Consider the following 24,516-nt stretch of genomic DNA (forward strand, 5'->3'; position numbering starts at 1 on the left):
AGGGGGGTGGTCTCCAAGTGGGGGGTCTCTCTAGGACAGAAGGTCTGGAGGTGTATCTAGCCATCCTGTCTCTCCTAGTGGCTGGCCTCGTCCCCCCTTCCAGAGTCCTGCTGGGAGGAATGCACCTTTCCATCTGGGAGATCCCATGCCTTGAGAGGTCAGACTTACTGTCGCCATGGGCACCTGCCACCAAACCAAGCATCACGAGTGCGGGCACGAGGGGCACCATCGTCCTCCCTGAGGCTGGCTCAGGGGCCATCCAGGGCTCCAGCGCCACAGCCAGCTACAGTCCAGGACAATCAACCTGTGACAGAGAGAAGGGCAGAGCCAATTAGCTGGTACCCACCAATATCTTATTGCCCACATGCCACCTCCTGGCCCCCACTCACCACCAAGACCACCACTCATCGTCGTTGACCACCCAGAGCCTAATTCAACAGATACCACCCCCCCTTGGACTGTGCGATGACCACCCAGACCTTCCGACCCCTGTGAAGACCCAGGCTCCTTACTGATCCCCTAGTGACTCCAAGGATAACCCACCAGTCACACTGTAGGGAGAGAGTACAAGAGGCCCCCAGGTCATTCTCTAAACCTGAGTAGGGGGCAGGGACTACTGAGACCAGAGGATGTATAGGGATGTTCCGCTGCAGACCCAGAATTTCCAACTTGCCTCCATAAGAGGACTGGGACAGGGAAACGGGGTCCGAGAGACACAGAGACACACAGGTGGAGACAGAGACCAAACAAAGCAAGACCGAGACGGAGTAGTCAGCAGACCCACAGAGGCCAGGGACTCCAGAGTCCCTGGGGTCTCCTGTTGCCCCTCCTCTCCCCAGCAGAGCCCGCAGGCTGGGCACAAGCCTCAGAGCACAGCCTTGGTCGTGGCAGACAAGATCCAGGTATCAGAGGCTTGGAGCCAAAGCCACAACCCGTCCGGGCTCGCCAGGACATGCTCGGGACAAGGTGCACCCGCCCCGCCTGGTTACCCTCATCCTACCCAATTCCCATGGCACCTTCCCAGTCCTGGCCACTAGGGAAACCACAGGGAGGCCCTAGTGGCCAGGACTGGGGGTGCTGGACCCTAAGAGTCGACCTCACACCTCCTCGGCCCTTGCCCCAGTGGCCCAGAGCATATCGAGGGGTGGGGTGCCCTTGCTCACAACTGCCATCCGGGCTGAGTCAGGAACCTGGGCATGGGGAAGACCATTCGGGATTGCATGAATGCCCCCAGGCCTTTGCTTACAGGGCTCCTCAGCCAGGTGTGCCCCCGCCGCCCACTCCGCCCAGCACCAGGGTGGAGCCCTCAGCATGGCCACCCCAGACGGTACACATACACCGCTATCACTCTCCAGCCCCGGTGGCGAGCTCCCAAGGGTCTCTCTCCCATGGCTCCCTTTCAGGGGGCTTCTGGGGATCTGTGTAAGCCCACGAGCTCTGCTTACACCTTGCTCTGGGCCAGGGGCTGGTGCACAAAGCCCCTCATTAATGCTCTGGAGACACAACAGGGCGCAGAAGGGGAGTGAGTGACGGTGAACACACCTGGGGGCCCCACAGTGGTACCTACGGATTCTGGTGGGAGGGTGGGGATCCGACCCAGGTGCCAGCTAACCCACAACGGTAAGAATATTTGCAAGGAGGTGACAGGGCTGGTGAACAGGAAGAGGCTGGCCTCAAAGATGGCTCTGCTCCTCCCTGGAAATTAGATCCGTCTCAATTGGGACAGTCGAAGGTCATAAGATCAGAGGGCAGGAGGTGAGCAAAGGTGCTGGGACAAAGCAGGTACAACTGTGAAGTGAGGCAGGGGCTGAACACAAAGGGGAAAGGGTGGGAGATGTCCCTTGTCCTAAGATCTCACCGGAAGTCTGAGACAGGCTAAGCAACAAAAGCAGGCCCACTGAAGCAGCATGGTGGGCATCCAGCCCTAGTTACACCAGGCCTGGCCTTCCGCTCGGTGTGGCGAGACCAAGAAAGAGGAAGTCCCCAGCACCATGCCCCATACGGCCAACTTGGGATGGAGGACACGCATCACTAAGGCCATGTCTGTCTGGGCTTTGTCATCATGGCACTGTCGTGCAGCAGTGCGACCAACAATAGAATTCAACTTCCCAGCAGACATCAGGTGGTAAACTGCCTGGCCAGGGTGTCGTGGGGGTATGGCCCCTTGATACAACCATCCTGCAGCTCCTGGTACACATATCAGCGGTGTGTTACACCAAAGGACAGAGGCAGAGGGGACTAGTGCAGACATCACAGGGTGCAACAATACCGTATTCACAGAGGTTTCACTCCCAGGTACAAGCAGTCAGGGTGTGAACCCTCCTCCCAGTGCAGACAACATGGGGGCATAACCCTCAGGAACACACACCACGGGGGACATAGCTCCCTGGTATGGATGTAAAGGGGATGAAGCTACAGAGAAGAGACATTATGGAGGTACAACTGCACAGCAGAATCATCATGGGGTGAAACTCCCCAGTACAATGATCATCGAGGCCTAATCGCCTGTAGCTGCCTTGGTACAGTAATCATGGCAGCGCAGCTCCCGGGGAGAGGCGTCACGGAAGTGTAGCAGTCCTGTCCAGACATCATGGGGATGCAGCTGCCCGATGGACGTTATAGGGGTACGTTATCATAGAGGAATAACCCTGTTATACACATCATGGGTGTCAGTCCCCAGTACAGCCATCAAGGGGCTGTTAATTCCAGAGCAGACATCGTGTGGTACACTGTTGGATGAGATTCTGCCCACGGGTGTCAGAGAAACTGGGCTTGCCTCTGGTAACCCCACCCCCACTGTAACAAAAACAAGTGGCCGTGACTTGGGGACCCCAGGGTCCCCCTGTGTATCTGGGTCTGGAGTGCCTAGGATACTGTTCAGATGCAAAAAGTAGGACAGACAGAGGTGAAGAAGTTGAAAACAATGACATTCCCTCCCAGAGAGCTCTTCCCAGCGGTCCACGGACACGAGGACACCCAGAGAGACGGGGAGACGCGGGGACACACAGACATGGACACGTTCTCAGGGAACTACTCAGGCAACCACAGAGCTGTCCGGGCCAGAGCCTCTCCCTCACCAGCTCCTGGTGTGAGCAAGCTGCCTCCGCCCCAGACTCTGCGCACACAGCCTGCCCCAGTGTCAGGCGGCGCAGGCCACTCCCAGCTCCAGGGCCCCGCATAGGAGGAGTCCTGGCTCCTGGGTCTGGCCTCCGTCTAGACGCTGGCCCTGCCCCCACCCCAGAGTGCTCAGGGTCACCTGTGGGGAGGTGGCGGGAGGGGAGCAGGGGGGTGGACCGACGCTAGCCTTGCTGGGGTAGCTGAGAACCTTCTGAAATCAGTGCAACTGCGTTAAGAGCAGAGCGTCCACTTCCGCCCACGGCTGGGTGAGTCTGGGCTCTCAACGGCCGAGATGAAAATACGGCCTGAGCACTTGCACACTCAGCTCGTCTCTGAATTGCACCGCGGACCATCGGTTCTACCAACTGACACACTTGGGCAGGAAAACAATTCCATACTGAACAATATTGTACAATATCATCAAATGTCATTTTTCTACACTCAGAATGGTTTTAACATACCCTTTTTCTTTGCTACATCAGTGTAAAGCTGCCGACTGCCCTTTCTTGGGAAGAGCTGTCCTTTATTCTGAAATTACGTCCTTGGTGCTAAAATGTCCTTTCTTGTAGGAAGTGATGGTGATAGCAGATACCAGTTGTTTTTTTTATGATGTCCTTACTTGGCAAGATAAAAAATTTTGCCAACCCCATGTCTGGCCCCCAAGTACTTTTGGAAACTGTACTGGTTTGTGAAACTGAAGAGCCTGGGAATCACTGCTCTGAGGGAAAAGGAAGGAGCAGGCCCCACACCGAGCCACAGGATTCGAATACAAACGTCACAGAAAGGCCTGTTACCCAGAGGCTAGGTCACCGCCATGCGGCCCACCCAACCACCCCTGCCAGCCTCAGTGGGGGGCCCCCCAGGAGAGACCATGTGACGCCAAACATGCGGGGGGTGGTTCCCTGGCTGGAGAACATCTGGGATCATTCCGAGGCCGCCTCATGAATATGAAAACACAAATTGATTTGTTTCCCTTGGGCACGTGTTATTACTCACAAATATTAATTAGTCTCCAAATACCACCTGTTCCTACAGCCTCCTCCCTGCTTCCTCCCCAGGCCAGGACCCTGGCTCTCAGGAGGCTGGGGCCCCAAAATGGGCATCAGCAGAAGGAGGGGTATCCAGGGCCCCAAGGAGCGGCCGGCTAAGGGGAGAGGCCAGCGCTTGGGGCAGAGGAGCGTGAGAGCAGGCAGAGCCCCGAGCTGTTCATCTTCTAACCGGTGGGCAGCTAACCCTTTTGTCACGTCCCGGACACTTCACCACGTGGCACTGCAGCAGTGGCCGGGGAAGCGGAAACAGGCCTTGTTACACTTGGGAAGGGAAAACCAACATGTTTCCAACTCTCACCAAACCAACCACCAGATTACGACGGGAATAAATCAGTCTCAGCCGTGACCCCAGCTCCGGGAAGGGAGCCTGCGGCAGGCTGCCTTTGCTCCTCCAGCCAGTTGGCCAGAGTCTGTGAGCACAGCCAGGATCTGCCCACTCTCCCTCCCTCTCGAAGCTGGGACCTTACTTACCCTCTGGCAGCCCTCAGCTCTTCGGTGTCCCCTGCAAGAGGACGAGGAGCTTAAGAAGAGCATCCCAGAGTCTTGGGGGTGGGGCACAAGCTCCAGCAGAGGCTTAGCTCTGGGGGCAGAAGACCAAGGGAGCCAGCAGAGGCACCTTCCTACAGCTAAAACCCCTAAGCCACCAGCCGTCCAGCCTCCATCCTCTGGAGAGTGGAGCCTCCCTTGGGTTAATGTTCACCAACGTGGCTGCGTCTAGGCCTCTGCACCCACTCTTCTCTCCGTTGTAAAGAATGCCTTGTCCTGGCCTCAGCCACCTACTCACCCACCAGAACTCAGCTCCCGTGGCCTATCACTGTGAACCTTCCCTGCGTGGCCCTCCCCGGTTTCCCAGGTTTGTACAGCACAGTGAAGGCAGCAAGAAGTGGTGTAGAACAGTGCTTCTCAATCCAGGGTCATTTTGCCCTGCTATGGGACATTAGGCGATGTCTGGAGACATTTGTGATTGTCCGACGGGGATGGGGGAGTAGGTGCTACTGGCACAGTAGGAAGAAGCGAGAGATGATGCTAGACATCCTACAATAACGGGCCAGGCCCTACAACAAAGGGTTATCTGGTCCAAAATGTCAACAATACTGAGGTTGAGAAACCCTGATGCAGACGGCAAGATCCTTTGCCCATGTCACCTAAGGCCTGCTGCCCTGGTCCCTGCCCCAGAACTCAGTCCCTATGAGTACCCTGGGCCCCAATACCCCAGGTAGGCTTGACATATATTAGCTGTATCTAGGCCTCGGGATCTCACAGCACCTTCCCCTCCCCCTCCAAGTCAGTCTTGCCTCCAGAGCCGGGCCGTACAGCACACCCCACCCCTACCCCTTCAACAGGCCATCAACAAGTGGCCTCCCCAGAGGACAGAGGGCTCCAATTTCAGGCACCTTTTATGGTGAGACTGGGCTCCCAGGAAGGTCAGACTCATCATCTGAGGATAGCCAGGTGAAAGGTATCTCCACACCCACCCTCCCCATCTGACCTTTCCAACCTGTGACACAGCCTTCCTGCTGCACCTTCTACATAGCCCCATAGCTCACCTCACCACGCACGGGGTCTGGCCCCCAGCAGATACCCAATACATGCTCATTTCCCTTCCACGCCCAGACCAGACCCATCTCTTCCACAGCCCTCTTCGCCAGCCATCATGCAGAACTGTCCAGTGGGCCCTACTGGGCCCTGAGCCAGAAGGCAGGGTGATGAACAAGACAGCCATGGGCTCTGTCTTCAAGGAGCTTACAGAGGATGGCCCAACCAGAACGCATCCTCCCCAATCCCACTCCTTCTCCAGGTCCCCATCTCCGTGACACCGCCATGATCACCCACCCAAGCCAGCCAGGCCTCCGCAAATTCTCCCTTTTCCTCATCCCACGTATATCACTGGTCAATACGTTTGAATCTGCCCTGGCTCCACCCCAACCACTGCCGTGTTAGGAAGACGTCATCAGCGCCCATGTCTTCGGTGGGCTTCCTGTCCCTGGTCACTCCCTTCCAGCCCATCCTGCAAACAAACCAAGGCCCCCTTTCAGCTTACAAAAATGCAGATCTGATCAAGGCCCGCAGCTCTGTTGGCTTCTTTATCCCCCAGGAGACATGCAGATAATGTTTCATGAATGAACGAGCAAATGGGCAACGGGTAGATGAAGGTGTGGGTGTTGCTTCTCTGCTTACGAACCCTCAGTGCCTTCATACCACCCTCAGGAGAGGCTACAGTCTTTATTTAGCCTGACAACCAAGGCCCAGCACACTCTGACTCCAACCTAACTCCCCAACCTCATTCCCTGTAACTCCAACCCACACGTCTGTGCTTCTAGCAGAAAGAAAGAAGTGGACCTCAAAGAGACAAAGAAGGATGGGCCCAGATCCTGTGAGTACCTTGCTCTTTCTACCACAACCTACCGTTCGGAACAGTCTTTTCTACAGAAAGACGGTGAATGGGAAGCATAGAGATCCTGGTGTAAGTCCTAGAATGTTACCCGGAAGCCTATTTCACACCTACTGCAGCTGACGAGCTGTATATCATTCCCCACTCACCTCCGTCACCCACTCTGGCCAGAAACCCAGGAGCCATCCTCAACACCTCCCCTCCCTCATGCCCCACATTCAACCCTTCACCATGTCCTGTCTACTTGGTTTCCCTAAATAACACTCAAATCCCTTCTCTCTACCTCCATCACCTCTCTGCCACACGCACACTGGATCATTCACGCCCCTAGTGACAACCCTTCCACAGCTCTCCACCGGCCTAAGTCAAAATCCAAGCTTCGGGCTTCCCTGGTGGTGCAGTGGTTAAGAATCCGCCTGCCACTGCACGGGACACGGGTTCGAGCACTGGTCTGGGAAGATCCCACATGCCACGGAACAACTAAGCCTGCGTGCCACACAATTAAAGCCTGCGCGCTGCACAACTACTGAAGCTTGCACGCCTAGAGCCCGTGCTCCTCAATAGGAGAAGCCACTGCAATGAGAAGCCTGCGCACCGCAACAAAGACGCGGCAACCAGATAAAAGCTTGCGCACAGCAACGAAGACCCAACGCAGCCAAAAATAAATAAATTAAATAAAATAAATTTAAAAAAAAATCCAAGCTTCTTGGCCTGGCCCTCGGCACCCCTGCCCGGCCACAACCGGGGGGACACTCACCAGGACTCTGACTGCTCACGCCCGTCACTCTTGGACAACCAGCACTGAGGGCAGGGCACTGGGGCCTCTGCTCCTTCCTGGAAAGAGAGAAAAGGATAAGGAAACGTTAAGAATTTCATTACAGCAGAGCAGGTATTGACACAGAAAGACATTCAAAATTTGCTGTTTACGAAGGGGGAAGAAAAAGCAGGTTATGGAACTGTTCCTGCAGGACGAGCCCCATTTAGAAAAATGCCCATCTCTTCACTTCATTTACTCACTTCTTCCATATTCCTGAGCACCTACTACGTGCCAGGCTTTCTGCCAGGCACCCTGCATATAGCTGTGAACAACACAGACCAAGTCCCTGACCTCAGCAGAAAAACTTGTGTCCAAACTCCTCAGCACCACCCTCCAGCACGGCAGTCGGCGCCGCCCACCTCTGTAGCCCAATCTGGCCACGCTCCCTCTCGCCAGCCAGCCAGCCAGCCAGCCAGCCAGCCCGCCCGAAAACTTCCTCTTCTGGTCCTCAAATGTGCCATCCTCCTGCAGTCTCTCAGCCTTGCCCGGGCCCTATGCCACTGCCTGGACCGCACTCCTCACCTCTTCTAGCCAGTGACCCCTCGGATCTCAGAGCCAACAGCATTTTCCAGGATGTTCTGGACTACACGCCTGGACCTTGCCTTGGAGTGGTGACCACGACATGATTGATATGATTTATTTATTTACACAACTGCCGAGTGGCCGCTGAGTCACAACCATAAGCTCAGTGCGTGCCAGCTCACCTCCGTGTCCCCAGCACCCAGCAGAGAGCCGGCACATAGTAGGTGCTCCCTCAAGATATGCTGACTGAGCAGATGAACGCGCGAATGAGCTCGCAGAAAACAGCCCAGCCTGGGAGGGCCGTGCCAGCACCCGTGCAGCCTTCAAAGAAGCTTCAGAAGCAATATTTATTTTTGCCTCTCTGCTGCTCTATAATTTTTATTTATTTATTTATTTTTAATTTTTTAAATTTTTTTATTTTTTTGCGGTACACGGGCCTCTCACTGTTGTGGCCTCTCCCATTGCAGAGCACAGGCTCCGGACGCACAGGCTCAGCAGCCATGGCTCACGGGCCCAGCCGCTCCGCGCCATGTGGGATCTTCCCGGACCGGGGCATGAACCTGTGTCGCCTGCATTGGCAGGCGGACTCCCAACCACTGCGCCACCAGGGAAGCCCTGCTCTATAATTTTTAAAATGAAGGTGTGCCACTGGACGCCTCCTCCGCTGGCACACACAGGGCGACAGAGCCCGGCGCCTTCCTTCCAGGACAATTACTGAGCTCCCACCAGCGTGGGCCCCGTCCTGAGTGGGGGCAGGGGTCGGACACGCCCACACCCTCTCACCTGGCACCTGGGAACCAGCCTCGCTTGAGACCGACCGCGTCTGCAACACAGGGGAGTTCCTCGTGCCTGAGCATGGCCAGGACAGGCCTGGCCAACCCACGACCACCCGCGCTGACCCTGCAGCCCACACCCTCCCCGGCCTCCATCACCCCTCCCCCCACAGCTCACAACCCAGGCCTCAGGATGGCCGCAGGCTTCCGTCTCCCAGCCCCCCAGCTTCTCCGCAAAGTTCCCTGTGGCCTCCCCGCTCCCAGCACACAGGCTGCCGGGTGGGTCTGGCCAGACAAACCAGCTTCCGTGTCCCAAACTCAAAGGCCCGTTTGTCCGGAGACGCCTGCCGAGGCCTCACAGGGCCAGATGTGGGGCTGAGGGACCCTGGGGCAGACGGGCAGAGTCTGAGGTAGAGAAGGGGGAGGGTCCCCCAAGCCAGTTGCCCTCCTGCCGCGCCTGAGGCCACACCAGGAGCACTGGGCTTGGCACCTGGACCCAAGCTGAGCAGAAACCACACCTGGATAGAGGAATGTGCCCCAGATGGCCTGGAGGTGGGTCAGGGAACAGACAGAACAGGCACAGAACCCTGCACCTGGAAAGACGCTACAGCACGAAGAGGATTCTAGAGGAGCCAGATCAGCACCTGGAACCACCAGCGTCCCAAATGACCCAGGAGGGCAATCAGAACCACCTGTCAGTCACCAGCAGCAGCTCCCAGAAGCACCCAGACACAGCAACAATCAGGGCTGCCGGCTGTGCCCAGGAGACCAACTAGAAAGCTACTCAGGAACGGCTGACCGGGACCGGACCCAAGTTAGGACTCACTGCTTGGCACCCACAAAGGCCTCATAAGGGGTGAGGTTGGCAGCCATGACCACGATCAGGTACGCAGGCCTTGGCACCCAGCCGGAGCTGGCCCCTGGCAGGGCTCTCCGTCATTTGCCAAGCCTGGAACCTGGCCTGACAGCGGGACGAGGAGTAAGCTGAAATCTAGAAGAGCACAGACGCCCCTCTAGAGCAGCCCCCAGGCAGCCCCGGTAGCTGCACCGCAACAGTCCCCAGAAACAGCTAAAACACTGCCGAGGAGCCCAAACCATCGTTCTCAGATCTGGAGGTTGTGGACACAGAGTCTGGGTGCATCCGGACCTCAGAGGCAGACACCCCACTAGAGGGCCCAGGGTGGGTAGGGGGGACAGGGAACCCAACACACCAAAGCTGCTCCTTCTCAGAATCCCCTTCCACCCACTCCCAATGTGGGGTCTCTTCCCCAGGGCTTCATCCTCTAGTCTTCTCACACCAGTCCACCTGAAGGTCAAATACACCTGAGCAACACACACAGTCCCAGCGATGACATGAGGGCTGAGGGCTGGGCGCTTGGGTTAGGTTAGCCAGCTACCCTAAGCTCAGAATTGCAGCTACTTTAGGCGAGCAGGTGCCCAAACCTTAACAATGTCTAGTTTTTAAAGCCGCTCCCACTGAGATTCTGATAGGGATGGTTTGCACCTCGCCCTTTGAGGATTATTACAATAACAACTGCTAACACTGAGATGGCAGTGCTTATTAGATGCCAGGCCCTATTCTAAGAACTTTCTGCACATTAACTTCAATCCTCACAACAACCCTGTGAGACATGGAATTTTGTTATACCCATCTGACAAGTGGGAAAACTGATTTAGAGATGTTAAGCCACTTGCTCAAGGTCACGCTGCTATTAAGCGGAGTTGAACCCAGCGGTTTGAAACTAGAGTCTGCGCTCCTCACCACTGAGGTTGTCTTCTCTTGAACACAGCTCTACACCCTCTCGTATAACTCTCCATCCTTCCTCTGGCGCAGACCTCTCTCCCCAACTCCAGATCCTCACACACAACCACCTCCTATAAGTCCCCCACCCGACCCTCAAATGCTCCAAGCATCTCAAAAACAACATGTCCAGCCCTGAGCTCATTATCTGTGCCCCAAATCTACCTCTCATCCTCAAGTCCCCAGCTCAGTGAAGGCCTGACCCACTCACTCCCAGGAGCCTGGACCCCTTCCTCTTCCTCACCCCCACATCCAATAAATCATCCTGCCCTAATAAATGTGCCTTCTAAGTGGCTCCATGCTACCAAGCCACAATTCTCTCTCACCTGACTTACTTGTACCCTTCTCCTCACTGGGTATCCTGTCTCCATTAACTTCCCGTAGCCACAGAATCCTCTTCCAGAAGCATGAATCTGATCATAGCACATTCCACACCACACACACACACACACACACACACACAACACACACACACACACACACACCCTCAAGCTTTAATTCTTTGATATCTCCCTTTTGTGTTCTCACAGTAAAGTTACAGTAACTTAACAGGGCAATAGAGATCCTCTGTGATTTGCCGCCACTAGTGATAAGATCTCTGAGTGTTTAGTCATATTGTTTTCTTTTCTGCCTAGAGTGCCCTTTCTTCAATTGGAAAACTCTTATTCATCCCTCAAAACGCAATTCAGATAGCCTGTTTTCTTGGTCTTCTTTGAGACTCATCTCTCCTTGACCTCTGAACTCTCCCCTGCCTCGTGGTGAACTCCCCCAATCTTGTAACCTCAGCTCAAAATTGAGGCTGCTTTAGGTGAGCTGTTGCTGAGCTCAACCTCAGCGGCTCCTAAGGGGTGGGCTGCCTCTTTTACACAGTTGTTAGTTCCACAGGACGCATGGCAGCCTGGCTGAAAGTGCCTAGCCCAAAGTCTGGCACACACTCGGCAATCAATAAGAGGTTACTGAATTGCTCTGCCTTCCCATGATGCAATCTGTTCCCTCCGGGACCATAAGCTCCTCAAGGGCAGGGCCCTGGCTGCAAGCTTGGCCCAAGAACACGGCAGTGTCAGTCACATGGGAAGCGACCGCTACTGCTGCTGACACACTGCCACACAGTCCCCTTAGATTCTCATGACAGCCTTGGGAACTGGCCAAGGTTGGATGACCTCTCCCATTTTACAGGGGGTGAAACTGAGACTCAGGGAGGAAGGGATCTCCTCAGGTTCTCAAACTGGAAAATGAAGGGGCTGTAGTATGTGTCACAGCCTCTGTAGGAAGAGGTCTGGGTCCCATCTCCCTCTGACTAAGGGCCCTCAGTACTGGACTCCTACAGTTAGGACTGATGGGAGAAAGAGTGGAGGGAGCGCAGAGAGCCAAGGCCAGCATTTTGCTACACATCAGTAACAATTCCCAAGAAAAGTAGCGAGTCTACTCTTACAGCAACCGCCCCCCCCCCACCGCCCCAACCGGTTCACCAGCACCCAAATCCAGCCTCCTCTCCTAGAAGTCCTGGACACCACACCCACCCTCACTAAGTGCACAAGGTTGACAAGAGGGGAGGCCAGGAGCTGCAGGCGGAAGGAGGGAGGAAGGAATTGTATGAAAACAATTTCCTTGTTAAAGGAAATAAAAGAGGGAAGAGGAAGAGCAAATGGAAAAGAAAACAGAACTACAGAGACATTTCAAATGTCTCTGAGCAAGCAAAAATGTGCGAGAAAGTGTGTGCACACGATTCCCTGGTGGCACAGTGGTTAAGAATCCGCCTGCCAATGCAGGGGACATGAGTTTGAGCCCTGGTCCGGTACGATCCCACATGCCGTGGAGCAACTAAGCCCGTGCGCCACAACTACTGAGCCCGTGCGCCACAGCTACTGAAGCCCGTGCGCCTAGAACCCGTGCTCCACAACAAGAGGAGTCACCACAAGGAGAAGCCCACGCACCGCAACGAAGAGGAGCCCCCCACTCGCCACAACCAGAGAAAGCCCGCGCACAGCAACGAAGACCCAACGCAGCCAAAAATAAATAAATAAATAAATAAACGTATTAAAAAAAAAGAAAAGAATGCATGAGACTGCAAGTGTGCACACACCCTCCCTGGACTGTGCATAGGGGTGCAGTGAGAGCACAAGCAAGCACACAGACCGGTACATGGGTGTGCAAGCACAGCAGATTTCTGAGCTCTGGCTGCCATGCAGGCCCAAGTGTGAGGGCACTCAGGAGACAAGTGGATGTGGAGTGGGGGTGAGGGGTGGGAGGGTGAGCTGAGTGTGGAAATGAGAGGGCTGTGAGTGTGTGGCCTGGGCCTGGGGCTGCGGAGGTGGGGGGCTGCGCCTGGGGAGGTACACCGGCTCCTTGTTGAAGCCCTGGGCTCATTCATATAATCAGTGAAAAACGGGGATTTTCCTGCTTCCTGAAGCAGGCGCTGATAAGGAGCCAAGCATAGAATTTCCTGAGGTTTTCTGACAGAACCCTGCTCTGGATCCCAATGGATCCCTCATGCCTCTCAAAGGATCCCTCAGCAGATCTCCTTCCTTCTCAGGGGATCCCTCACCATTGAGGATCCCCCTGGAAGCATCAGCCGTTGATCCTTCTCCAGGCCTCACACCCCAACGCACTTCTCGGGATTCTCTGGCCAGATCCCGCACCAGGTCACTCTGGATCCCTGCCCCCATCTGCTCAGGAGCCGAAGTGGAGCCTTCATCACCAGCACGCAGCAGTCCAGCCTCCCAGGCCTGCCCCGCAGCCCCCAGGGGAATCCAGAGGACCACCTCCTCCCTCCCCTCCTGCCAGCAGCCTCCCTTCCTTTTCACAGCTCAGACAGGTACCAGGCTCACACCCACCAACCTGCTCCAACTCGGGGCCCTGCACTGGGGGTGGGGGGGGGTGTTGAAAACGGAAGAAAAACTAGCCCCTCCCCCACCCTGGGGTGGAAGAACCAGAGGGGCAGCATTCCAGAGAAACGGTGAGGAGGCCAGCCAGCAGAGGGGCGGCAGAGACTCCAGTCAGTGGGAGACAGAGACACCAAGAGACCAGCGAGAGACACGACAGAAACCCGGGAAGGGAGACCCAGGGATGGGGGAGGGAGCACAGAGAGACCTGGGAAGAGAGAAAAGACACCCGGGGAGAGCACAGAGAGACCCGGGGAGAGAACACAGAGACCTGGCAAAGAGCACAGAGAGCCGGGAGAAAGAACACAGAGACCCAGGGAGCGAGAACAGGGAGACCCCGAGAGAGTCGCAGCCAGCTGAGAGACTCCGGGATTACTGGGGCGGGGGAGGGGGTGGGGTGGGGATAAGACTGGGAGGCCGTGACACAGGGAGACAGAGATACAGAGACGTGGAAGGGCACAGAGAGGCACCGACACACGGAGGGAAACGGAGAAAGAAGCTGAGACAGGATCGTGGGCCAGCGATGAGGACCGCGGCACACACAAGCACGGGACGGGACGCGGGGCGGCGACTGAGTGAACTTTCCGGAGCGGGTCCGAGTGGACACGTCCTCACGGGACAGATCACTCCAGGGCCTTCGGGTCGTGGCACCCGGGTGGGGGCGGGAACAGCCCGGCCCGGCCCCTCCCTCCCCAGCCCGCGCCGGCGACCCCGCGGGGTGGGGGATTCCAAACTCACGCCCCGCGCACCCCGGGACCGCACGTGCGCCCGAGCCGCGAGCGAGACGGGGGCGCGGCGGCTGCGGATCCCCTGCCGACTGGGAGGGGGCGCCTGTGAGGCGGGGGCGCGGCCTGGACCCGCCCGGAGCTGGGGTGGCTGAGGGAGGTCGAGGGCCGCCCCCGGAGCGCGTCCGCGCTGGTGGTAGGGGGAGACGAGGCGGGACCCAGGAAGGGAAGCACGGATGCAAAAGGGAAACTTTGCGCTGGGTGGGGGGGCGCGGGCTGCGGCTCAGGTGCGGCGGGAGGGAGGGGGAAAGGGGGAGGAAGGGAAAGGCGGCGAGGGGCGACGGGGAGCTAGCCAGCCGGCGGCGGGGTGGGGGGGCGCGTCTGCCGCGGGGTAACGCGGGGAGGAGCCGCCGGGCTTGGGGCGGGGGGGCTTAGCCGAGGCTGCGGGCGCGGCAGGTGGGGGCGCGGCCCGGCCTAATCGGCACCCCCCAGCCCCCCGGGACCGCCCCCAGCTCCGCTCGGCGGACGCGGAGAGAGGGCGGGGGAGTGGGAAAGGACGGATGCGGAGGGAACTGGAAAGGGGCCCGGGGGTCACTCACCGCCTATCCAGGGGCCGTCGGTCCGCATGTCCCCCCCAAGCCGCTGGGGCCGCTGCTCCTGCTCCTCTTCTGCCGCCGCCGCCGCCACCGAATCCCACTCCCGCCACAGCCACCCGAGCTGGAGCCGGAGCCGGAGCCGGAGCCGCCGCCTCTGCCGCCGCCGCCACCGCTCCCGTCGCTCCCGCGCCAGCTCCAGCCGCGCGCCCGCGCCCGCGCCCCTGCCCCTGCCGTGCGCGTCCCCGGCGCCGCCCCTCCCCTCGTGCACTCTCGCTCGTAGAGCTGCTGAGACGCGTAGGCCCGACGAGGCCTCAGCCCAACCCCGAGCCTAAACCGACGCGGGCTCCAGTACCGAGCCGGAACCCCAAAATGAGCATGGACAGACCCAAACTCCCATACGAAGTCCGGATCCAGTTAGAGGCTCTCAATCCAAATATGAACCTGATACTACTCTAGGACCCCATTCCCTCGATGTGAACCTGATACCGAGACCAGACCCACCCCCAAACTCAATAGTAAGTCCAAACCCCTAAATGTGCCCCGAAATTGGCTCAAGTAATAATTTCAATCCGAACCCCTATAATGACCTCAAATACCAATTCTGACTCTAAACCCCTTTATCACCTCTACTTGATAGTGACCCCATCACCAACCCTGGTCCTTAAATGGACCCCAGTACCAACGCTGATCCCTGATCCCTGTATGAAACCTAAAGTCCAATGGCTCCCTTCTTATGGACCCCAGCACTCTTTTCTGAACCCCAAGCCTTACATAAACCTCTAATACTGCAGTCCTAATCCCAGGTCAACACCAACACCCTTTCTGAACTGGGATTGAGTCACCAGAAAAGGACCCTAATACAAATACTGACCTCAAACCTCATCCATATGGGGGCCCATTTAAGACCCTACATTGACTCACCTCTAATGGTAATCTTGGAACCCAAGATTTATGAGACTGGCTTTGCAGAAACTCCACACAAATCCACTCAATCCCCATACTCACTCTCTACTTCTCCGACCCGATGTCAACCCCAGAGCCTGGCCAACACCTCAATATCTACACCAATTCCAACTGTGAACCTGAGTCATGTTGTGAGTTGGCCCCTGAGTTCAGGACTTGATAATGTCCCCCAAGCCTGATATAAACCTCAGTATTGAGTTTCTGACTCCTCATATCAAACTCAGATGCTAACCCTATAAATTTCTGGGCTAAACCAATAACTTACCTGAAGATTTATTCCAAGTCCTAACTCAGGAACTTGGTAAGCTCCAAACCAAGAGCCACACCTTGGCACCAAAGCCTCCGGCCCCAGACGTATCGTCCAGTCTGTGCCACACCAGCTGTCTCCTGCCTGCCCACCTCATGAAAGACGGGGTGCCTACCCCTACTGCTCTAGGTAAGATGAGGACCCCTATGGGATCTCTGATCTATGGAGTCTCTGTGATACCACTGTGAGTCTGGAGGTTAGGTGAGAAAGTTTGGGAATTGTTGAGGCATCTGGACTTGGGGATCATAGTGTAATGTGCAGGGCAGGGGGAGAGATGCGGGTCTAGGGATCTGGGCTGAGGGGTCAAGTTCTGGTTATCACCTAATTCACTGCCTGCATTTGCCCTGGACTTGGATTTAGAAACGGTGCGTGTGCGCCCCCTGGTGCGTGAGAAGGGGATGGGACTGGCTCCAGTGATTCTGGGCAAACAATTAGATCCGGATTCCGGATGACAAACGGATCAAAAATGAACATTCCTAGTCCGTGGTTTTTTTATCCATTGGTAATTTTGGTGTACTGTGGGGGAGGCATTGCAAATTTCGTGCATCTTTAGACGTTTTGGCCTGTTTTTCAGTATTGGAGTGGGTTAGGCTTTCGGGGGGTGGGATTCTTCTAAATTTTAAAGTATGCTTTTTGGCCAGTGATACCTGCTCATTGCTGACTCGTGAAAACAGTTCCTCTTGGCTTCAATGGCCTACACTCTCCTCCCTGGCTACTGTTTCTCAAACTCTTTAACCATCTCCTGCTCCTCCCGAGGTCTATCCTAGGCCATCCCTTCTTCCCCTCTGCCTCCTGTCCCTTGGACCATCTCTACCACCAACAACCAAATGCTGATGACTTCCAAATCTCTGTCTCCAGTGTGGGCCTTTCTTCTGAGCTCAGGACCCATATATCCAAGAGTCTTCTCTAGATCACTCCCCGGATGTTCGTCAGGTAAACTGAATTCACCCTCTCTCCTGCCCCAGATCTGCTGGCCTCCAGCAGTCCCATCTCAGGCAGCAACACCTCATTCACTCAGTCACTGGGCCAGAAACAGGGCATCTTCCCTCCTGCACCCTCATCTAATGCAGCCTGCAAATCTTGAAATGTAAAAAGGGACTAGAGATCATCCCAGAGGGAGATGGGCAGGAGTCGGAGATGGAGAGAGAAAGAGTGGGGGAGGGGAAGAGATGGGAGAGAGACAGAGACAGAGAGCTTCTGACTTTTGGGTTTTGGTTCACACAAAATCAAGTTGGTCATAAAGTCTCTCACACATAAGTCATAAAAAACGCCCCTTAAGACTTACTCTGTGTTGAGTAGCGTCAGTACCCTGGAACCAATGGTACCTATTTAGAACCATCACTTCCTCCAGGGAGCCACCTCTAACCCCTGGCTGAGTTGAGGGCTTGCCTGCCCAAACTCTAAACACTGGGTGTCACCACCATCAGTATCTGTGTCTGTCCCCCCCGGCCCCACACCTTATAGGTTGTGGGTCCCTTGAGGGCAGGGCAGGAGGGATGAGCCTGCCTTGTCCACTGCCATATCCCAGGGCCAGTACTGGGCCCTGATACACAAAAGGTGCTCAGTACATATTTGTTAAAGGAATAAAAAGATAGCTTTTCCTCTTCTGTGCTCAGGGACCATCAGACATAAGTGACCAGGTGGGGAAAGCTCCCTGACCAAGCCTCAGAGCTCGTCCACACCTGGGGCTTCTGTTGGCCTGGCATGCCCTGAGAGGGGCTTGTGGTGTTTGCTGACCTGTGTGCCTGCAGCCTGGGCCTCAGTGGGTCTGCAGCTCTGGCAGCCTAGTTCCCTCTGTCCAGCACTGCCTAATCTGTGACCTAAATACTTGGAAGGCCCGTGGGCCAGGGGCCTTGCGCTCCGATGGCTGAAGTCAGCAGACCCACTCACTGCTGGGCCAACCAGCCTCCTGCTTCAACCCTCACAGGGACAGAGGGTTCTCCGAATCTCAAGCCATTGGTCTCTAACCCCCTGCTCGCCCACCTTTCAGTACCACGTGTGGTCAGGTGTTTGCTGAGGTGGGGCGTGCCCAGATCTCAGCACGCCCAGCGCCTGGAACTGGACACAAGGCCGAAGTAAAGGGACCAGAGGCCCAGCCCTGGGGCCACAGAGACAAGAGCCTCGGGTGGCTGGGCCTGTGAATGCCTGAGAGCCGTGGAAAGAGAGGAGCCACGGCTCTGTCCAGACGGCCAAACTCTGAGCTCGGGGTCCATGTGGACTCGACCCGCTGCTCTGCTCCTGGGCCTGGTGGGGAGGGACGGCCTTGTGCTCATCTGTGAAGGCCGAGTGCTACCACATGGTAGATCTGTGTCTGTCGGGCTCCCCAGGGGGCAGGGTGAGGGGAGAGCCAGATGTCAGCTCCCACTCACTGTTTACCCTGTGTCCAGGTCCCAGGCCCACTGGACACTGCTCAAACTCATGACGTAAATACAACCCTTAGTCATCTCTTAGTTGGTCTCAATCAAATTAAATTCAGCTTGAGTCCCTGCCCAGCAGATCTGTGAGAATTCCATATCACTCACAGCTCTCCTTCACCTCCCCTCCAATGGTCCAAGAATGCCGGGGGCTTGCACAGCCCCCAATATGCTCAGTCTGTGCTCCTCTTTGCAGAGAAAGGCTGAGGTCTATTTCAGGCCGGCGCTGCCATTGCAGACGTTAGTCGTCCCTGCTGTGGGCCTCCCACTATTTGTCCCCCACCTTCAGGGCCACTCCCCCATCCCTGGCTCTATGGGGGTCTCTCCCGCAGACCCTCAAAGTTGCAGCCCTTAGACCTTGGCATTTGCAGTCACACACAGCCATTTTCCTGGGGGGAGAGGGGTGCATGCCAGGGTGGGACAGGGAATGCCCGTCCTCCCGCCCGTCTCTTCCATGATGGAGAATCAACTCCCTAAGACGCGGTGATGTTCTCCCTCTCAGTCCGTCAGAAAGAACTCAGATGCCAGCACTGCACAACAGTCTGTGTACCATCTCAGGTGTGGAGTGGGAGGAAAAAGGCCCAGACCCTAGAATGCTAATGCCTTTCACTCCTTCCTGGTGAGTCACTATGTGGGGGGCGGGGTGTGTGAATGAGATAGGAGTTAATGTCTCAATAGAACACTCTGCTGATGACTTCCCCTCAAGCTTCTCTGAGAAAACAGAGGCTAACGGGGAGGACATCTCCATCCCCCACTATCAAATCCACAAATCCACCCCATCTACTCCTTCCTCTCTCTCTCCCTCCTGAGATGCGCCCTGTCATGGCAGGGGCTGACCCCACCTGCCTCCTCTTTACTGTACCATTCCCATCGACTTGCAGTCATTCTCAAGTCTCTCCCACCCTAAAAAGTCCCCTCCCTGGACCCCACCGGCCTGTCCAGAGTGGGAGAGATGGAGCGTTTCTCTGTTCTCCTTCACAGCAAACCCAAGAGCTGTTGACACAGGGAGCCTCCCCCCTCCCGTCTCCTGTACACACTCAGTCCACTATGACACAGCGTTCGGGACCAACACCCCTCTGAAATTGCTCTTGACATGATGACTATTCACCTCCCTTTTGCCCAATCCAACGACCTTGCCCGTTTGCAGCTTAGTGGACCTCTCAGTGGCCTTTGCTACTTCAGTCCCTTCAGTGTCAGCACACACAGACCAGCTCCTGACCTCCTTGTCGAATCCCCATCTGCAGGCCACTGGGTCACCTGTTCACACCATCACCTGCTGGGCCTCGTCCCGTCCCTCACTGCACCACCTGCTCAGGTGACCTCAAGATGAGATAACTGTTGGGTCTCCTCAGACCTCTCCACCGTGGACCTCTCTGTGTTCTCCTAATGCATCTGCTCTCTCCTTCCATTGCTTTTCTTCTTGTCCCACCTGGATTTCAAGGCTTACCATTTTGATAACACTCTCGTCAATACCCTGAGCCCCTCTGCCTCTCTGCCTTTTGATCGTATCTGTCTGGCAAGCCCCCAGCGCCGGATGAGCCCTCCTGTCTGCATTCTTGTGCTGTGCTCAAACAGCCAAGGAACTCCACAGGTCAGAGTGATGTTCCCATAAATCATAGCTGCTGACTGCATACGGGCCCTCGACATATTTCTCCCATCAGCTTGGAACCCCCTTCTTTGCAGTGGCTGTTTTCAGCCTTCACCGTTTTCTCTTTAAGCCTCCAACCAGCCCATTTCCTCCTTGCTGGCAGATGTGACCTCGACTGCTCCTTTACAGGATTAAAGCCACAGACAGAAACCCGCGCACCCCCGCCCCCACCACCCAGTTTCCTACTAACTCAGTCACACGTCTCCCTACACCTGCCCCCTCTCCTGCTGCCTCAGAGGAAGCACCCCTCCTCCTATCTCCGGCCAGGGCTGCTGCCCATCCTTGACTCCCTAGCCCCTGCTGCTTCTCTATCCATTATCCTCTCCCTCTCTGAGCTCTCCTTCCCACCAACCTGCCCCTGCAACCTTAACCCTGGCTCCCTCCCCCACTGTTGGTCGTTGGGCATTCCTGTCCACTCCAACATTCAGTCTTATATTGCTTTCATCTTCCACAACTTCCCCAAAACATGATGTTTGAGCTAGGACCTCCATGTCTCAAAACTGGATGGGCATCTTTCCCAGTATTCATCTTATTAGACCTCCTGATTATTCAACTCCTAAAACATTAGCTTCTTTGACTCCCTTGACACCATACCCTCCTGGTTTGTCTCTTAACTCCTTGGTCTCCTTCTCAGTCTTCTTTGCAGGGTCACGCTCCTCCCTTAAATGCTGGTGTTCCTCAAGCCCATTCCTAGGCCTTTCCCCCTCTCACTGTGGACCCTCCCTGGTGATCTCATCCATGCTATAGCTTCAGTTACCGTTCATCTGCTGATGATTCACACCTTTATGTCTCCAGCCTGGAGAACTTCCTGTCTGAGCTCCAGACCAGCGGGAGCCTAGCCAATGGCTTCATCATCTCCACCTCCATTTCTCAGAGGACCTCAACCGCAACACGTCTGAGACCTAACTCGTGGTCCTCATTCTCTCACCTTCCCAGCGTTCTCTTTCTCAGTGGATGGTACCATTGTCCATCGAACAGGCAAGCCAGAATCTTAGGAACCATCACCAAATCCTGGTAATTTTACCTCCAAAGCATCTCTCTAATCTCCTGTTACCTCTTATCTGGATTCCTACAGCGGCTCCTAATTGATCCTACTGTGTCTGCCCTGTCCTTATCCAGTCTTATCACGTCACTCACTCCCCTTTTAAAACCTTCTAATGACTTCCCATTGCTCCTGGGATAAAGAGCCAACCCATTAACAAGTACTAAGCGCCCTCCCCTTGCCCCCAGCACCAGTCCAGCATCACCGCTCCCCGCTCCCCACTGCTCAGTGCCCTCCAGCTGCACTGGCTTCCTTTCAATTCCTCAAACACACATATGTGCCCCCACCCATCCCAACCACCAGGCCTTTGCACATTCTTTCTAGAAGACTTTTCTACTCCATCACTTCACTTTTTAATTCATTCTTCACTTTTCGCCCAAGCATCATTTCCTTGGGGCAACCTTCCCTGTTGTAGGTCAGGGTTGTTTGTTACACATTCTTACTGTGTCCTGTTCCTTCCATATATAATTATATTACATACATATCTCTCTGAGCCCCTCACCCTGTGTGGGAGGTGGGTGGAGTCCATGGGGGTTCCAGGCCATGTGGGCATTGGGATTCATAAGCGTCGTGGGGGACTTCCCTGGTGGTCCAGTGGCTAAGGCTCTGTGCTCCCAAGGCAGGGGGCCCGGGTTTGATCCCTGGTCAGGGAACTAGATCCGACATGCCATAACTAAGAGTTCGCATGCCACAACTAAAGATCCCGCATGCCGCAAAGAAGATCCCGCACGTGGCAACTAAGGTCCCACGTGCCGCAACTAAGACCCGCTGCAGCCAAATAAATAAATAAATATAAAAGAAGTAAGTGTAGTGGGGGCTTCTGACCAGGGGCTTGGAGCTGCACAGGTGTATATCATGGACACCTCCATGTTTCCAGGGGCTCCCCACAAGCTGTCAATGACACTGGATGTCCCGGGCTGAACTGGCCCCAGTCAGGACAGACCAGTTGCGGGGCAGGCCGGCGTTTGGAGACATACAGACCTGGTCTGAATTACACCTGTGGCACTTACCAGCTATCTGGTCTTGGGCAAATTACTTCTCTGCCTAAGCCTCACTTTCCTCTTCTGTAAAAAGGGGATACTACTTACTTTGCAGCATTGTAAAACTGACATAAAATTGTGTTTGTAAAGAGCTTCATCTGCGCTTCACATCACAGGTTCTTGAAAATAGAAGGTATTTGCTGATTAGTAGAATTAGCATAATCAAGCCTCTAAAAGCATCGGTTTGGAGGACCATTTAAAAGCTAATCCCACTGGGTCCCATATCCTGGTAATCTTCAGCTACTGTCTGAATGAGAGCCAGCTTCCTCATTCATCAACCTCCTTCTGCACTTCGTCCCCCCTCATCCAACTTTTCACTGCTCCCTCCCCAGCCTTCCCCTGTAGCCCTCTGTATACCCTCAGCCTCTTCAGAAGTCCTTCCTCCAATTCCTGCCTCACTGAGGACCCAGCAACTATCTCCAGGGAAGCTGCCATTCTCCACAAGTGCAGAGTAAAGAGGCGGGGGCAGAGCCTTCCCTCTCACAAAAGCCACTCCCAGATCATATTCCTTCAGCCTCTCAGAAAAATTCCTGCTCGTTTAAGGTTCACGCCATCTGGCTCTTGAAATTCATTGATTCAACCAAGATTTATTGAGTGCTTTTTCCTCTTTCTCTACTCTACCTTCTTTCTGAAAGGGCTTGGGTGACATTAAAAACATGTAATATAAGATGCTTGGTACATAGTAGGACTCTCTTATACTTGTGAATAAACGAATACATTTAAAAATGTTACATAGGGCTTCCCTGGTGGCGCAGTGGTTGAGAGTCCGCCTGCCGATGCAGGGGACACGGGTTCGTGCCCCTGTCCGGGAAGACCCCACATGCCGCGGAGCGGCTGGGCCCGTGAGCCATGGCCGCTGAGCCTGCGCGTCTGGAGCCTGTGCTCCGCAACGGGAGAGGCCACAACAGTGAGAGGCCCGCGTACTGCAAAAAAAAAAAAAAAAAAAGTTGCATAGAAGTTCCCCTCTCCCCAATCCCCCCTTCAGAGGTTTCATCTAACATAAACAGACAAGTAGAAGGTTCAGTCTTAGACCTCCCTTGAGTTGTTCCATTAGAAGCTGGTGCACCATTTTAAATGTTCTTCTAGGCTCTGCAGGGGATCACATCTCATAATGCTAGTCACCACCTGGAGCCTGGGATGTAGATAACTCAAGAACACTTTGCTTCCTCCCCTTGAACCCCAGCAAAGAGGTGGGAGGTGGAGCAAGCCCCCTGCCCCTTCACCACGGCACCTTTTTGTTCTGTGCAAGACCGTTACATGAGGCTGAGTTGCTATATGTGACTTGCTCTAATGCAGGGAAGGGCAGCTTAAAAGAATTCCAATTACAGCTGGGTAATAACTAGGAGTTTCCCTGAGACCAGAGAGAAAAGTATCTCAGGAATCAAATGCTGGACTTACCTGGCCATCCACTGGTTAAGAAAACTCCGTGCTTCCACTGCAGTGGGTGGGGGTTCTATCCCTGGTCCAGGAACTAAGATCCCGCATGCCGCGTGGCATGGCCAAAAAAAAAAAAAAAAGGAAAAAGAAAAAAAAATCAAATGCTAACTTCACTCTCCTGCCCTCCTTTATACAGGTTTTCTCTAAACTGCATCCTTCATCAGCTCTCCCTTGCAACTGAGAAAATCCCTTCCTTCCCCACCAGGATGGGGGTGTAACTCCCTGGATCTCTTCCCTTCCCCCATTCAGTTCCCCAAGATAACTCCTGAGTCATATCTGCAGACTTCATCAAGTTGATCAGTAATGCTCAAATTGATACCTCCTCCCAAAGATTATTCTTGTGGGGAAGAGCTTTGGCATTCTAATTCCCATTCTTTAAGGCGGGTTTCTTTTCTTCAAGGGCCCTGGTCCAGGAAGATCCCACATGCCGCAAAGCAACTCAGCCCATGCACCACAACTACTGAGCCTGCGCTCTAGAGCCCACAGTGCCACAGCTACTGAAGCCCGTGCACCTAGAGCCCGTGCTCCTCAACAAGAGAAGCCACTGCAATGATAAGTCCGTGCACCACAACGAAGAGTAGCCCCCACTCGCCACAACTAGGGAGAAGCCCGCACACAGCAACAAAGACCCAACGCAGCCCAAAAAATAAATAAATAAATAAAATGAAAATATTCTTTTCAATATTCATTATCCGTACTGGTTTCCTTAAATACTGAAGTTGCTAAACAAATACATTCATACCCATAGCTCAAAGATTTTACTTCTTAGGTCTAGTACATTCTAAAACCATATTGAGAAAGCAAATAATTCCTAAACGGCCTCATAATTAGCATCGTGTCTTCCCTTTTCCCTGGGAATCAGTAAATCCGATTATTGTGGCAAGGCTAGAATGTCTGTGCCCTTCTTGATCCCCATTGGGATTTGTTTGAATAAGAATATGGTCATAGTCCCTTTAATGATTTCTCAGTGATTTTCACAAGCGAGGATTTG

At 54.9% G+C, this 24,516-nt stretch overlaps 1 protein-coding gene and 1 long non-coding RNA gene across 15 annotated transcripts in view; one reads left to right on the plus strand and one right to left on the minus strand.

Annotated features, from left to right (window-relative positions):
• The window catches only part of PTPRF (protein tyrosine phosphatase receptor type F), an 85,544-nt gene extending 70,681 nt beyond the window's left edge, over positions 1–14,863 (minus strand). For 13 of the 14 annotated variants that reach the window (XM_060306572.1, XM_060306561.1, XM_030866533.2 and 10 more), the window contains exons 1-3: positions 14,678–14,863; positions 7,316–7,392; positions 169–304 (exon numbers count right to left, since the gene is read on the minus strand). In XM_060306572.1, coding sequence (XP_060162555.1) covers positions 169–259 — 91 coding nt within the window. In that variant the 5' untranslated portion in view covers positions 260–304; positions 7,316–7,392; positions 14,678–14,863. Of the gene's footprint in view, positions 1–168; positions 305–7,315; positions 7,393–14,677 lie in introns of those variants that run through there. The other variant, XM_030866564.2, reaches the window with a different exon arrangement.
• Positions 14,864–15,146: 283 nt separating this feature from the next.
• On the plus strand, positions 15,147–24,132 carry LOC115858579 (uncharacterized). Its single transcript, XR_004041720.2, has 4 exons — positions 15,147–16,877; positions 18,861–18,977; positions 20,802–21,020; positions 23,926–24,132. It is a non-coding gene; the product is annotated as an uncharacterized lncRNA (long non-coding RNA).
• The last annotated feature ends 384 nt before the right edge of the window (positions 24,133–24,516 follow it).

This window comes from Globicephala melas, chromosome 1 (assembly GCF_963455315.2).
Source record: "Globicephala melas chromosome 1, mGloMel1.2, whole genome shotgun sequence".
NCBI lineage: Eukaryota > Metazoa > Chordata > Mammalia > Artiodactyla > Delphinidae > Globicephala > Globicephala melas.